General features: G+C 36.9%; 4 protein-coding genes across 4 annotated transcripts; 3 read left to right on the forward strand and 1 right to left on the reverse strand.

The window, feature by feature from the left end:
• The first annotated feature begins 402 nt into the window (after positions 1-402).
• Positions 403-2,277, forward strand: LOC100252194 (ubiquitin-NEDD8-like protein RUB2). The gene has a single exon (XM_002264996.4). The coding sequence runs from the start codon at positions 1,263-1,265 to the stop codon at positions 2,115-2,117; it is 855 nt and encodes a 284-aa protein (XP_002265032.1). The 5' UTR covers positions 403-1,262; the 3' UTR covers positions 2,118-2,277.
• Positions 2,278-2,770: 493 nt separating this feature from the next.
• Positions 2,771-4,642, forward strand: LOC100250308 (probable serine/threonine-protein kinase WNK4-like). Its single transcript, XM_002267779.4, has one exon. It carries the CDS (start codon positions 3,143-3,145, stop codon positions 4,394-4,396), a length of 1,254 nt encoding a protein of 417 aa, XP_002267815.1. The 5' UTR covers positions 2,771-3,142; the 3' UTR covers positions 4,397-4,642.
• A 5,011-nt stretch (positions 4,643-9,653) lies between these two features.
• On the forward strand, positions 9,654-10,714 carry LOC100255488 (MYB-like transcription factor ETC1). The gene is made up of 3 exons (XM_002267633.4): positions 9,654-9,930; positions 10,165-10,249; positions 10,353-10,714. Exons 1-3 carry the CDS (start codon positions 9,876-9,878, stop codon positions 10,438-10,440), a joined length of 228 nt encoding a protein of 75 aa, XP_002267669.1. The 5' UTR covers positions 9,654-9,875; the 3' UTR covers positions 10,441-10,714.
• Positions 10,715-12,020: 1,306 nt separating this feature from the next.
• LOC100260561 (uncharacterized) lies at positions 12,021-16,063 on the reverse strand. The gene is made up of 4 exons (XM_002267503.4): positions 15,520-16,063; positions 15,313-15,430; positions 12,386-12,477; positions 12,021-12,298 (listed from the first exon to the last, which is right to left on the reverse strand). The coding sequence occupies exons 1-4, from the start codon at positions 15,533-15,535 to the stop codon at positions 12,234-12,236; spliced, it is 291 nt and encodes a 96-aa protein (XP_002267539.1). The 5' UTR covers positions 15,536-16,063; the 3' UTR covers positions 12,021-12,233.
• Positions 16,064-16,080: the final 17 nt, after the last annotated feature.

Here is a 16,080-nt window from a genome sequence, read left to right on the forward strand (position 1 = left end):
TAATAGATCCAAAATAGTAAAATAGCTAAAATTAAGATAGATTTGGCCTAAAATTAGAAGCTCTTGAATAGGAAAAATGTTTATTAACTGATATGGAGTTGGAAAGTCAATTGATCATTAATCCATATCATAAACCACACCCAATCAAGCTAGATTAGCTCTTAATAGTTTGGATTAAATTTATTATACCTTCATCTTTCAAGCTTGGAATGTCCTACTTTAGAATCAATTCAAATATCTTGAATTAGTCCATTAAGTGCTTCTTTGATCTTTTCGGATCTTGCTTTAGAATCAATTCAAAATCCCACATGCAATACATCCTTGAATGCTTGTTGATTCTCATCACTAGGCCTGTGAACTTAACCATCTTTGATTATGAGCTCTTGTTTCACGTTCTCTACAATGTGGGATTTTGTCTTTTTAGGATTGTGTTTGGAGGAAAAGAAGAGAAAAGAAAATATCACGTGCATAGAACTCTGTTTCTAGGGCTGTCCGGGCCTAATTCCGACTTGCTTAAATTATTAACGCCATAAGATTTTAGAAAATTGTTTCTAAATGATAAAAATAATATCATTTTATCAACCAATATCAATCTACATTGCTGGGAGGCCATGAATTCTTATTGAACCTAAACAATGGTTTTTTTTGTCTTCCCTCTTTTTTAATAAAAATAATAATAAGTAGCATTCCTCTTTAATACGAATTCAAATACTATAAATTGATTTACTTTACATTTTTTATTTTTTTGGACGTGCTAATAATAGTTTATCCGTTTTTATTTTCAAGAGGAAAAAAAAAGTAATAGCTGGATAAACACATTTGGAAGTTGTTTTTAAAATGGTTTTTAGGTAATTTTTTTAGAATAGGAAAAAAATGTTTTAAGAGTCTAATATTATACACAAATGTACAGGAATTTGTTCCCATATATTTGACTTTTCTACATAATTTTATTCCTAAAAAAATTAAAAATTATTCACAAAACAGAATGTGACCAAACAACTTTCAATTATCCTCTCTCCTCCCTGTTTTCCTTATTTCAGGTGGTTTTTTTTTTATATAAATTAGAATGGTTGAAAAGCAGATGAAAGCAGAACAAAAGAGCAAGACACGTGGCAAAAAGGGCAACTGAAAAATCATACTTAGGCATGCAAATCGGGTGACAGTTGAGGAGGATATTTCATATTTGTTATACTGACACTAGTTTTGAAGCAGTACCAGTCTTCCAATTCCCCCACCATTTCTGTTTTTTCGTTTTCTCTGCCATGGATGTCATCTTTGAACCTCAGGGAGGGGAACCGTTCAGCCTTGAACTGGGTTTCTTCGATACTGTTCTTGAGATCAAAGAGAAGGTTCAGAAATACCATGGCATACCCGCTTCCAGACAGACCCTCTTCTTCAATGGCCACCTTCTCCAAGACAATCGTGACATCCCCTCCATGCAGATGTTCTACAACTGCCGCATTCAGATGATTATCTCTCCAGACCCACCCTCCGAGATGCCGCCGCCGCTCATCAACATCGAAGATTCTCCGCCCCCCAACAACCTTCAAGAAGACCCATCTCCTCCGCCTCCGCCTCCACTTCCACCTCCACCTCCCTCCACCAAAATTCAAATACTCCTCAGAATCCCCACCTCCAAGATTCATCTCTCCATCGAGATGGATCTTGCTCACACCGTCGGGAGGTTGAAGGAGAAGATTCATGAAATGGAGGGCATCCCTGTTAACCGGATGGTGCTTTATTGGAGAGGGCGTGAGCTCCAGGACAGTCGTTCTTTACGTGACTGCGAGCTTTCTGATCGGTCGGAGATCGACGTCGGCATCAAGCCATTACCTGCGGCGTCTGGTTCGGGGTCGAAGAGGCTGAAGCTGATGGTGATGTCCAAGTGCGGGACGAAGAAGGTTCCGGTGGAAGTGAACCCTTTGGACAATGTGGGAGAGCTGAGAAAGGAGCTAGAGAAGTTGGATCAGCGGTTTCAGTTTCATCTGCCGCCGGAAGGGTATTTCTTTATATACAAGCAGAATGTGATGGACGACGACCGCTCGTTTCGGTGGCATCATGTTGGGCAAGGTGATACTGTGGAGATCTTCAATGGCTGCGTTACAGGTGGATCCTGAACGTTTCTTCACCATTTCTTGGTTTCTTGGTTAGGGTTACAAGTCGTTAGAACAATTTGAGGCTACCATATAGCTATAGTTTTGAGTTTTCACTTGTCCATGATTAATGGTATAAGTCTACTGCTGCTATTCTTCAAGTGTTTCTGGGATTTTCTTTTCTCGTGTGGGTTTATGTTTGGAGGAAAAGAACTTTTGTTTGAATACAACTGGCAACTGCATTTCTTGAGTCATAGTGGCACCCAACTGAAATTTCTTGGTTGTGATTGGGTGAAAGGAAAATAACTTTTTTTTTTTTTTTTTAATATCATTAATATTCAACCAGTCAAATAATATTTATAAACTTATTTTTTATTCTGGTAAATAATTAAATTATAATTTTGGACCCAAGTTGTAAGTTTCACTAAATTTTTTTTTAATAAATTTTGTGATTTTAGTTATAATTTATATAAAGTTTTTACTATGTAATTAGCAATATAAGAATAAATAATTTTTAAGAAAATTAACATTGTATGTGATGATTTTGTTATACGAGGGCTTTACATTTAGTCTTTGTGTTTTATTCTTTATTAAATCATTATATTTATAGCTGGATTTAATATCAATTATTGGATTGAAACATATAATTAAAAAGCCAAAATAAAAGCTCCTGCACATGGGCCGATGCATTGGACAATTTTAATTTCGAAGTGATTGGAGCCCAGCCCAATACACGGTTGGAGGCAAGAGGTTAGGGCATGGAAGTTGCAAACTTGCAACTTGCGTGCGGTTCTAGCTTCCTAAAAAGGCGGTGAATCCGAAGCCAAATTTCGAGAATCCTAACTGATTCTATTTCTGTTCTTGTTCTACTACTATAAGTCCCAATTATATGATTCTGGGTTTTACTTCTTTCCTTGTTCAATCTCCTATTCCAACATGTGGTTTTCCCAGTACCTGATCCAGAATTTTCCCTCCGATTCCTACTCTCTTGCTCGTGAGGGCTTTTCCGATCACTTGTTTCTCTAACATTTGTTTTCTTCCTTCCCGATATGGAGTCCGCTGAGGATTTCGTGGAGAAAGATCCGTCTGGTCGATACGTTCGCTATAACGAGTTCTTGGGAAAGGGGGCATTCAAGACTGTGTATAAGGGTTTTGACGAGGACGATGGAACGGAGGTTGCGTGGTGCCAGGTTGACATCGACGACGTGTTGCAGTCGCCCGAGGAGGTTCAGCGATCCTTGTATTCGGAGGTAAATTTGATCAAGTCTTTGAAGCATGAAAACATAATTAAGTGTTATAATTCGTGGGTTAATGACGAGAAGAAGACGATAAACATCATAACTGAGTTGTTCACTTCTGGGAGTTTGAGGCAGTATCGGAAAAAGCACAAGAATGTTGATTTGAAGGCCATCAAGAACTGGTCCAGGCAAATCCTGAGGGGTTTGCACTATCTTCACACTCACAATCCGCCGATTATTCATAGAGATTTGAAGTGTGATAACATCTTTGTTAACGGGTTTAATGGGCAAGTTAAAATTGGGGATTTGGGATTAGCTATCGTTATGCAGCAGCCTTTTGCCCGGAGTTGCATCGGGACGCCGGAATTCATGGCTCCCGAGCTTTACGACGAGGAGTATAATGAGCTTGTTGACATATACTCATTTGGCATGTGTGTTTTGGAGATGGTTACTGGTGAATATCCATATAGTGAGTGCACAAACCCGGCGCAAATATTTAAGAAGGTCACCTCTGGTGTGAAGCCCGCTGCTCTTAGCAGAGTGGGTGATCCTCAGGTTAAGCAGTTTATTGAGAAGTGCCTGGTTCCAGCATCTTTGAGATTGTCTGCAGAGGAGCTCTTGAAAGACCCATTCCTGGCTTCTGAAAATTCGAAGGATCGTGTTTGCAATACCCTGCTGTTATCCAATTTTATGCCCAAAGTCATGAGTTCGCCAAAGCCTCAATCTTGTGTTAGTACGAACAATTTGGCTTCTGAAAGTTCCGAGGAGCTTGTTTGCAATCCCCTGCAGTTATCCCATCTTGTACCCAAATCCATGAACTCAGCAAAGCTTCAACTCCTTACTCTACAGATGGACCCCGACTGGCAGAAGCTTTTGGTTGGCATGAGGAATAGAAGTTTGTCAATCATCTCTTCCTTTGCCCTTGCAAAAAAAGGTCTTAAGCTGGATCTTGATGCAGTACACATGCAAAACCAGCAATGCCTTAGCCAACTCTTGAGGCAGAGGGAGGAAGTAGCAGAAGATGCAAAAGGGAGGTGGATCATAAAGAAGATACCTGTTATATGATGTATGACTTTTCCTTCCCTTTGGCGAGCCCCCATTTCGTATGTTAGGAGATCATATTCTTTATTCAAGTTCTGATTCAGAGGAGTCCATAATAATACTCCATCTTCAATCCCATTTGAGATGTGAGGATTATTAACTGTTTGCTGTCTGATTTGAGATCCATGGTCTTATTTTATTCCTGTATGTTTGGTAGGAAGAAATTTTTAATATTCTATAGCAAAATTTTTTGCTCTTGTTTGTATATTACTTCAAAGCCTTGCTCTTCCAAATCCAGTTTTGGCCTGCGGTAGTGTGATCAGGATTTCATCTCCTAAATTCTTATTTCAATGGAACCAAGAAACGGAAAGAGTTACTCTAAATTCTGCCTTATTCCATGAGATCTAGAAGCACTTTCTGCAACTTTCTCGCACTGCATGGGTACTGATTTGTTGTTGAGTGTTTATGTCCAGCCATGTACTGAATGTATGTTAGACTAGGGGTGTTGTCAGTTGGAGTTCTGGTTACATCTTCCATGATCCAACTGTTTGATGGGAAACATGCTTCTGTTTTGTTCTCCTTCCATTCCCAACATATCAAACCAGACATCTTTCAACAAGTTTGTCGTACTTGTGATCAGCTGGTAAGCTCTCCACATACAAATTTTTTTAAAAAGAATTCTCTTCAGCATATTATATTCAATCTATCCTAACTGCAGTAGCTTATGCATTACTAAAAGGTAGAGAAACCTATTAAAGCGTCTTCCAATACCCTTTCTGAGAATAAGAAGATTACCCATTGCATGCCTCAAACGTTAGGATGTTTTCATGTGTTAGATAACCAAACATGGAATCGGTTCCGTACATGAGTTTGAATGTGTTACTATTGGACCATCTCATCGGAAACCAATTGCTGATTGCTGTAGGCCTTGGCTTGGATATAAATCAATTTTTGGATTTGACTATCTCATCTCATCTGGAAACCAAGTGAGGGTATGCAACCCTTTTATGTCATTGCCTTAACTCTTAAGCGCAGTGTTGTTGTACCCCAAGAGTTACAAATAAGTTTGAATTTTGTTTATCTCAGTTGAGTACAACAAATTTTCGACCAAATGCTTGTGAAGAATGAAGATCACTGTGTTTTTACATTCTCTGATGTCCTCTCATTGTTTTTCCACCTAAAGGAAAGGGTTATGTGCGGAATGCACATGGATCATTCAGGCTCAAGGCTGTTTAATGGGCTACGGCCCAACATCGTATCTTCTTTGAATGACCTTTTTGTTTTATTTTGTAATGTGTGGTAGAATATGAATGTAGCCACGTTGGAAATTAGAATTGACAAGATCACATGGAAGAAATTCAAATTCACTAGGTGTTTATTTTCTAATCATTTAAATTTATTTTTTTAATAAAAAAAGTTATTAATTAGTATCAAACATGAGTCATTCCTAAACTTCTAGTGCATGAGAGTCTCCTTGTAGTGGAAGAGTTATTAAGGCAATTGGAGAGAAACAAGAAGGCAATTGCAGACATTAGGATGGAGGTTGAATCATTTACCAATGGGAAGTAGGTTCCTTCACTCTACCATACATGTTCATATGCAAATGTAAGAATGAGAGACTATGCCAATAGCTAAAATTGAAGGTTCTTGAGAGGGATTTAGTTGAAAGATTTGAATGAGAAAACAATCAAATGGTAAAATACAGAAAAAGTCAATTTGACATGATAAATTTATTTGTTCCAAACGTGGATCACCTACTCAAACCTCAATCTTGGTGGTGATTACTTTATTTAGTTTTATGTAATGTATGCGTGATATTAATAATTGTCCATCAATGCGATTTTTACATATGTTTATACAAGTTAGTTAATAATGGATTGTTTCAAATTGAAAAAAAAAAATGGAAAACATTAAAAGTTAATAACAGAACAATTGAGAAATAATAGATTCATATAACCGTTTTCTAAACGCACATTTCTGGAACCACACGGATTGTCCCTGTCCCTGTGGCCAAAACCAACTCTATTAGAATTTAGACCGGCTCATTCAAAAGTCTTTCTGTAGCACAAATATCTTCTAGGAAGAAGGTTAGATTTTCATGTTTGTCAGTGTGCCCCCACCAACCATACAGGGTGTGGCTCCATTCTCCCTGTAATAGTCATGGGCCCAAGCCCCATGTTTGTCTAATAATTGCATTAGAATGTGAATCTCCAACATCAGATCCCTGGAATCACCGGCAAAACCACCTCCATTATTGTTTTACTGACCTCATGGTACACGGTACACCACCCATAGTGGATGTGGCTCTCTACCTCTCCGACAATAGATTTGAATTGTCAAAAATATGTATATGATGACAAATAAATGAGATTGTAAAATATGTATAAAATACCACTTTATGAATAAAATTAAGACTCAAATATTAATATAGAAGTTGTCACAATTACCTTGTTTGGGTTAAAACTAATGAAGAGTACCCTCATGTTGGTTTTGTGTTGAAATGTAAACTTTGGTATCTCTTAACCATTTTCACAAGCCATATATGGTTGATGATACAACATTTTTATTTGTGAGAATTATGCAATTTAAGTGCACTATCCATTCATGTATTCCAAATTTACCCTCAAAAGTTCCACTACAACCCCTTCTGCTCCTCTCTTTCCCCCTTTTCCCTTCTTCTCCCCCACACGCAAACCCATGTTGCCATCTTCATCACATCCGGCGTCAACGCCCCATCACCACCATCCCTCACGTCAAGGGCAAACCCGCTGTTGCCACCGTCGTGCTAGTCATTGTCGATCACCAGTCGCCGTCGACGTCGTCGCCATAGTCGATCTGCGACACTCTCCTTATTGTTCCTCATTCCGCCACCAAATGGAAAAAAAAAGATAGAAAATGGGAGAAACGAAGAAGGAGCTTCCATCCCTCACTTCCACGGTAGACCCATTGTCGTTGCCATCACGCCAATTATTGTTAGCCACTAGTCATTGCCAATGTTGCCATTGTCGATTGGTGACATCCCCTCACCATACTCTTCCTCATTCCACCAATTAAAAAAAAAAAAAAAAAAGGGAGAAAGAGAGGGACAGAAGGGGTTGACGTACGACCTTTACAGGTAATTTTGGAATAAATTTAAAAACATTATTAAAGTGTATGGATGGATAATTTTTTTCTCCGTTTTACACTTAAATTGTTTTTTGTTTAAATCGGTGAATGATTGCATAATCCCCCTTTCCCCCACCCCCACCTTTCTGTTTTCTCGGGGTGATGGCCAACATACGGTGATTTGAAAGATATTGATTATAAGGATATGATTGAGATCAGTGAACCCATGACCCATGATCTGATTGAGACATTGCACCTGCCTTTCCAGAATCTTCAAAGGCTCATCATCCATGCCTCTCCAACTATTACTACTACTACTGAACTGCATCCAGTTGCTTCATATTTGTCAAATGGAACAAAGTAGAAGTGGGCAAATTTCTTATAAGAGAATCCCAGATCTGGTGGTAGTACTAGTGCCCCACCCAAGTCTCAATCCCCAAAAATCAGAGACTAGTTTTGGCTCCCATCATCCTTGTGTTTTTGGGTTCTGTGCGCGCCCAATCACAGCCAATGAGCCAAATATCCAAGATATCAATCTTTCACCAAATATATCTATGGATATTAGATTTGGTTACATTACAATTTGCATGGGTATCTGTCAAATTTGTATGTATTGTTCGGTCATCTCTCATTTATCACGAGTTGATTTATGACTCCAAACATTGAACCACACTCAAACTTATAATAATACACTAATAAGTCTTTTCACACAATCACTTAAAAGAATAATAATTTTGTACTCGGAAGAACTTTTTCACCATGAAGATCTTATATTTTTTTACAATTAACCCCTTTTATTTGTAGTATATGAAAAGTGTAGTTCATATTCATCTATATTTCGAAATTATGTTGAGGAGTCTCTTAATAAAAAAGTTTAACATTAATGATTTGCTCTTACTTATAATGAGCTGAAAATGACACTATTGTTCATTTTTTTGTCTTCTATACTCTTCTTTTGGTTTTCATTCATTCCCCAAAATCCTAATCCCATGGACTTTAATTTCCTCTTTTTCTCAAAACCCTGTCCCATGTGCTTTAATTTCTTTTTCTTTTATGTTGATTTAATTGTCTTTCAAAAACTAAAAACACAAACAGAAAATAAAAAATAAAAAACCTTATTCCACTATTTTGTTTAACCATCTCTTATATAATAGAAGTTTATTTATAATTTAATATGACTTATTATTTGTATTATAATCTCATTTATTTATATTTTGAATTCATTCAATTATATAATCCGACGATTTAGATGTTTTATCGTTTATATGGATGTCGTTATCGCGCGTGTGTATTCACGGGTAACTTGACAATTTCCAAACATCAAACACACTCAAACTTAGAATATTACACTAATTTTTCTTCTCACTCTGGCCCATGATAGCCTACAAGTATATCTACCACTTACAGAAGAAAGGAAAAAAAAAAAGGGAACTGTGTACAAGATGACCTCTGAGTATTCTCTAACGGGTCTCTTTCAGTTTGGACACATCATGTTTAGGTAGATTCCGCGCTAATAATATTATTCTAAACCTTCTTCTGATTTATGTGAAAGATCATTTGACACATGCGCACCTGTTTGTCATTTTTTGTATGCATTATTCATCTAGCCGCATACACATTTTGAGAAATTTTTTGCAGGGCTCGGGAGTTCTCACAAGTTGCATGATCCTGCGCTCACTGAAAATTTTGTCCGGCCCTATAGGATACTGGAGCATGAAAAGGCAGAAGTTACTGAAAATCCTTTTCCCCCCTCCATCCCAAAACCATCAAATTCCTTGTACTTTTCGAAAATGTTCATAAAATGCAGTATCTCTAGGTGAATCATTGACAGCCATGGCTTTTTCTTATTATTATATAACAACTGAAAAGTGTTGGGTCTTCCTCTTATTCTTGTGGGGAGCCATAAACTTGGACCACATCCCTTCGCTTCGTTTCACTGTCTCTACTAAACAACTTGGTTGAGAATTCTATGGCCAAGCCCTTTGTTTAATTTTCTGATCAGTTTTTATGTCTTTTAACTCCTCAAATATGACAAAAGAAGGGGAAGTGAAAGCAGCAATCCAATAATGGAAAGAGTATTAGGCCGCATAATTTTGTCATTTGCAGACCAACCGATTCAACCACCTATCAAAGCAGTGAAAAGAAGGGAGAAAAAGAAAATACATGGCTCACTTTTCTCAACTACCATTCTTCACTTTCTCACCCACCATCCATTCTTCTCTAGAGCACCACTTTTCTGCAGTCTCCTCTCCTTCTAACTAATATATTAACACTTAAAGTGCCCCTCTATTGCCCCAACAGCAAGCTTCTTAGTCTGATAGGCTCTCTTCATTAAATTCCCCTCGTGGTAGGTGAGTTTGAAATTAAATCTGCGGTCTCTTTGTTCTCTTCAGTTCTTATGGCTGACTCAGAATACTCTACTTCTAATGACACTTCTTGTGTTGATTCTCAAGGTACACAGTTGATATTACTCTCTATTTCTCTACTCTTTCCTCACCCCCATGGGATTTCATGCCCTTTAGGTTTTGCTTGTTTGTTATGTGGAGTTTTTGCATGGGTTTCTCTGCTACATACTTGTAATGTTTGTTTCAGTGGATAGAGGCATATATAAGTTATTAATTCTGCATGTTCTCAAGCTCAAAATTTCATCTCTTTGTTTCTTTACTGATATTTTCTGTTTGTTTCAGAGCAAAGCAGCCAAGAAGCTAAGCTTGAATTCTCTGAAGACGAGGAAACACTGATCATTAGGATGTTTAATCTGGTTGGAGAGAGGTGGGCCCCTTTTTTTTGTTTTCCTTCTTTTTTCTTTCCCCCCTATTTTTCTAATGGGTCTTCAGTCTTCTAATAAGTCTATGTTTGAAATCACCGTGATCAGGTGGGCTCTAATTGCTGGGAGGATCCCTGGGAGAACAGCAGAGGACATTGAGAAGTACTGGAATTCAAGATACTCAACCAGTGAGTGAATATTGGGAAAAAAAATTTGGTGGTTTTCTCTACAAAAGCAAGGGTTTATTGGAGAGTTGGAGGAAGATTACAGATGGTTGGGAATTTGAAAGATCTCGACTTTTTCTTCAATCCCTCTTAGGAGAGAAGATTTGCTCTTCATGTTATTACTCTGTTTGATATTTCAAGTTTCACTGTTTGTTTACCTAACATCATGATTCCATGTGGGTGAAAAAAAATGGTTAATCAAGCTCGAGTGTATAAAATTTTTCCTCTACTTTCTGTTTGTTTCCATGGAAATGGCTCCAGCTTTGAATTTGTTTTTCTGTTGCATCACACATCAACATGCTGATCCTTTGACACCATGTGATTGATTAGCCTAGACTTTTTTAATGGCAATATTCTTCAAATCTCCAGCTTTTCAACTCTATTGGGGAGTTTTTTTTTTGTCTCTCCAGCTTGCAAAGAAAGTTGGATCGGAGCAGATGCTGTCGCTATAGCTCATGGCATTTTCAGCAGAAGCCTTTTTTTTTTCCACAGAAACAAACAAAGAATAGGGAACCTGCTTTTATTTTATCCTCTCTTAAGTTTGAAAGTGATGCTGGTGAAAGGGACTGTACGTGGTAAAATATTTTGGAATAGAACAGAATAATTTTCTAAGTCTAAAAAATATATTAGACAAAAGTTATTTTACAAAAAAATTGTTATGAAAATAACTTGTTTTTCAGATGTATTTAGAAATATTTTGATAAAATGTTCTTAACAATGATCGAAAATATAAAGAAAGCTTCAAGAAATTTTATATCTTTCTGGAAAAAGAAAAATTATATTTGAAACTTTATTATTGAAAATAATTTAAAAAGAATGATTCCTAAAAACTATATTTGGAGACCCAACTAATCCTAGGCGCTTGAAATATCAAATATACTCTCAACCAACCACATCCATGTAATCAATGACTTGGATCATGCGTTTGATAATAGTACTCTCAAGTGCGAAACCTGGAGTTCCAGACTTCGAATTTAGAAAAGCAAAGATGGGGATTTGGGACAAAGTCAGACCTCTGGAGCAGCTTCAATCGGATAAAAGAAACATGGTATTTAGCTCCACTTAATTTAAAATTCTCATCAAGCAATAATTCAGTAACCGAATCTTATCCTTACACTGCTGATTACGATAAAGTAAGGCAGGAGAACAAGTGAATGTGGGCGGACCCATGCCCCAACAAACAGACCAAACATTCAACTCTCTCTTTGTAGGATCTGTCCACCTTAAAACTTAAAAAGGGAAGGGGGGTGGATTATATATATATATATATAATACAAAAGGTTTTAAAATGTTTCACATTTTCAATTATTGTTAAGAACACTAAATAAAAAGACTGAAAACCTGCAAAACTTATTTTCAAAACTGTTTGTCAAATTTATTTATTTTTTCAATAAAACTTTTCAAACACAACCTTGAATTCTGATCCATAGAAACCAACCAGGTGCTAGTCTGGATAACAGAATGAGTTTCAGTCGACAAGGCATTCTAAAACCAATGGAATTGCTGAAGAGGCTAATGAAAAAGGAGCCAGATGAAGACTATAGGCCACATAGACTGACAAGTTGCAACTTGCAATATTAGATTACACGAGTAGAATTTCATGACACTACCATGATTATAATGGGAAAAATGCAAATTAGTGATTGTTTGTGACCTTTTGAAGCCTCAATTACAAATTAGGTAAGCTCTAACTTAATGATAGAGACCAAAGCTTGAGAAAAAGGCCAATGTTGAGCATAGAACACCAACTAGTATCTGCTTCGTATTATACATTGCTTTGTTTATACAACTTGGTGTCCAGCACTTGCTTCCCACACATTGCACACACTCCTGCACAACAACAGTGCTTCAAGAACATGCTGTTAAAATTAAAATAGAACTAGCAAGCATGGTATATAGCCATCGAAATAATGTTACCTTTTGTGTAGGCACAGGTGTGACAGTACTTGGCATCCTGGTGTACTTGCTGCTTGCAAATGATGCATTTGGTTGTCCCATAAGGAGTCCATCTGCCAAAAAAGAAAATCAACTTCTGGATAAATGTGTAACAAAGATTGCAAACTATAACCAGGCAACTTGGAAAACATCAGTCAAGGGAATGGTTAAAATGGCCAAGTCGATCCAGGAATATGATCAAACATAACCATAGCTTAGATAGCTTGCCTCCCACCGTATATTCTCATATTTTTATTAATCCTATGATCCACTAAGGAATGGAAAACAAATGAAATAATTTATTTTAAAAATTAATGTTATTAGACATATTCCTGATAATATGAGTTAATATCATCAATACCTATATTTATGGCAGCAGTAATGGAACCTACCAAGCAACAAAACAATTACTGCTCAAATATGATAAGGTGGTTTTAAGTTTTATTACTCTACTCTACTGTGGTGTACTGTAGAGTTTTGACATCAACAATAAAGTAAACAAACATGGCCAGCAGTGAAGAATAATATTTTTGACTTTGTTTACAATCTCGATGTCTTAGTCAACAAGGATACTATTCGCATGCAGTTTTTATTCCTCTGTAAGTCAACATGCTATGGCCCAAAAACTCACATGTATTTCAAAATATAATTCTTACTTTGTCAAATCCTTCTCCATCTATTACAGCCAGCAACATGAATCTCTTTTCCCATTTGCTTAATCTACAGCTAAGTTTTTCTAGATTCATGTTTAAAAGGGCATGAGTGCTTGGCAAGTTCTATGCTGGCTGCAGCCTAATGCAATGCCCTTCATCCTTTCTAAGAAATAGGTGTCCTAACATTACTCTTTTTTCAAATCATCAAGGTGACAGCATTTGGATTTAGAGATCAGAAATTTCTTTATTAGATCTTTGTTTACTAGGTCACAGGGTTTTATAGGATTTGATAACGACTCTCCTTAGGTTTCATCAATAGCTTATGTGAGGGTTAGATTGGTATGGGGGCCTTTTGCCTTTGTTGTTTTCCTTCCTTTGATGATCCTTTTGTGCTTATGCACTTAGGTTGTGCATCCTTTTTGTCAGGCACAACATACATCTCTAGTTTCTGTATAAGAAACATTTCTCCAAAAAGTCCCACTGATGATGTATTTGTTATGGTATTATACTGTTACTGAATCAGACTGGGCCAATCAGTTCAGTTGGTGACAGAGGAAAACTAATGTCAAGGTCTTTGAACTCAAGCTATCAGCCATTGTAGAACAACAATTTCTTTTTTTTTTTGGTAAGTAAATAAAAATAGTATTAAAAAGCACCAAAAAGGGGTGCACCAAATTACACATGATATATGCAATGGTTGTCAAAAGGTGCCTGTAAAAGGAAAGGGAGAACAAAAAACTACTCCCCTCCTCAAAATGAATCCAACCAATCAATGAAGTTTGAACAAACAATTTTCCTGTTAACAACTGCCGTTAAATAACATTTGTGAGACTCTAGCAACCAACAAATCTAACCCAGTGGCTTTTTAAGTTGGACAGTGTTTGACCACGTCCAGGATTTGCTCCTAGAGTGTTTGGATACGTCTAGGATTTACTCCCGAAAATATAAAAAAGAAAAAAAATTAAATAGCAGCATCAAGATCCCTACTCATCAAGATCATAATCTTTTTGGCATGCATTCAAACCTTCAAAAATAATTAGTTCTTATGTTTGGCAAAAACTCATTACAAGTTTCTGACTTCTGATAGTTGATAAAATTTGATACATTCACTTTGAATCCTAAAGATTTTGCAGCAAAAGTGAGAGATAGAGAGAGAGTGAGAGACAGGGGAGAGGGAAGGGGGGAGCAATATTCAAGTACCACCTGAACCAACCAATACAATGAACATGAGATTTAGAGAGGGACAAGAAAACATGAAAGATAATTCGTTTAGATGGAGGCATGTATTTTAGAAATACCTTCTGATAATTCCAGCATTCCATCAAATTATAAGCAAGTAGTTCTAATTCTCAAAAAAGAAGTGGCCTCTCTATCAAGTTTATGCTCTTCTTAGCAGGTCAATAAAGCCTATTTCAACATCTTTTCTTAATGAGTTTCATGCTAATTGCTGCCTGGAGACAAAGCTATGAGTCTAGCCCTTTTCTATTTTCCTCCATCTTTTTTTCATTTGTTCAGTTCCAGAAATATTATTGACAGTGCCAATCAAAAGGTGGCACACCATAGTGCACAGGAAGTGTTATTTCCAATCAGTCATTCCATCAATCTACCACCATTTTTCACCAATCCACCCCCCTTCCCATGCAATTCCGGGATCTTATGTGTTACACTTATCTAACCCTCCTATCTTCAGAGTTCAAACACCAAATAGCAAAGATGTCCTAGGCATGATCTTAGCCCATTAAATCACATTCCTCTAGTTCCATGCCCTTGCTTTCTCCATCCCCATTAGACCCCTATCAATCTCACTTCCCTTCCATCCATCCATCCATCCATCCAGTGAAAGGAACATAGAGATAAGCAAACATGGGCAATCATAACCTTGTCTAGAATCAATGACCCCAATAATTATCAATAATCAAACATAACATGACCCTCGTGCCTAGATTATCAATCAACTAAAGAGTAAGTATCAAGCCCTCAACAAAAATCAAATAGAAAAAGATTGAAAGAGCCCCCCATGCAATTCAAACCACCTTAATAATTCCTGCAGCACACCGAAGACATTACCAATGCATATCCTCAAATTCTACTATTCTAGACTAGTAGCAATATCATATTTGATTATTATCATTATTACCACGAATGTTTCACTGCACAACCCTAAAACTATGTTGGTCGAAAAACCGTAGAACAACCCATAGATGAATCAAGCAACAAAATTGAGGGCAAAGAAAATACGGGCAATTGAAAAATTACCGGTTCTTCTTGGAGAGGAGCTTGTTCTCGTTGATTTTGCGACCACCGCCTTCGGTAGTGTTGCTGGCTCCTTCCTTCCACTTGTCCGGCACTATCACCTTCGAAAGCTTCTTCTCACCTGAAACCCATGACCCAAAATCAAAGCTTTGACCTTCAAGGGAATTGAAACATAGAAAACGAAGGATCGAGGAGAATTTAGAAGCTTACACTTGTCGCACACCATTCTTCGTCTTCTGGATTTCCCCTTTTTCAGTTGCAGAGCCCTAAGTAGGGTTCGAGAGCCCAATACGGTTAGAATTGGAGTTGGATATAGAAACTCGGCCCACCTACTAAATCCTATGATTCCTTAATGAATAGAATTATATTACATACATACGCATCCGATTAGTAAAACTTGCTCATGTATATCAGGATTAAACAAAATTCCGATTTTTTTTTTTTAAATAAGTTTATATTATTAGAATTTGAAATATAATATAAATCATGTTCTTTAATTCCTTTATAGGAACCAATATCATCTATTGTATTAAATAAAAATAAAGATTGACGGTCCAACTCCACATCTATTTTCTTCAAATCCCTTAAGTTCTTTTTCCCATGCTTATAGAAATGATAAAAACATCCAATTTCCAATTTTATTTAAAAATAACAAAACTTTAAGCTCCTAGTTAGCCAGGGTTTCCATTTGGATTGAATCACCAATCACTCATCTCAGTTAAATGATTAATACCTTCTTTTTAAAACCAAAAATCTCTTCTCCCACCCACT

Source organism: Vitis vinifera, chromosome 10, assembly GCF_030704535.1.
Source record: "Vitis vinifera cultivar Pinot Noir 40024 chromosome 10, ASM3070453v1".
NCBI classification, from domain to species: Eukaryota; Viridiplantae; Streptophyta; class Magnoliopsida; order Vitales; family Vitaceae; genus Vitis; species Vitis vinifera.

Excerpts from the sequence above, each read along its gene's own strand:
- LOC100252194 (XM_002264996.4), top strand. The coding sequence starts at position 1,263 with ATGGATGTCATCTTTGAACCTCAGGGAGGGGAACCGTTCAGCCTTGAA.
- LOC100250308 (XM_002267779.4), top strand. The coding sequence starts at position 3,143 with ATGGAGTCCGCTGAGGATTTCGTGGAGAAAGATCCGTCTGGTCGATAC.
- LOC100255488 (XM_002267633.4), top strand. The coding sequence starts at position 9,876 with ATGGCTGACTCAGAATACTCTACTTCTAATGACACTTCTTGTGTTGAT. Across the intron at positions 9,931-10,164 it reads TTCTTGTGTTGATTCTCAAG|AGCAAAGCAGCCAAGAAGCT; the intron begins GTACACAGTTGA and ends TGTTTGTTTCAG. Across the intron at positions 10,250-10,352 it reads TTTAATCTGGTTGGAGAGAG|GTGGGCTCTAATTGCTGGGA; the intron begins GTGGGCCCCTTT and ends CACCGTGATCAG.
- LOC100260561 (XM_002267503.4), bottom strand. Across the intron at positions 12,478-15,312 it reads CTCCTCTCCAAGAAGAACCG|ATGGACTCCTTATGGGACAA; the intron begins GTAATTTTTCAA and ends CTTTTTTGGCAG. Across the intron at positions 12,299-12,385 it reads CACCTGTGCCTACACAAAAG|GAGTGTGTGCAATGTGTGGG; the intron begins GTAACATTATTT and ends GTTGTTGTGCAG.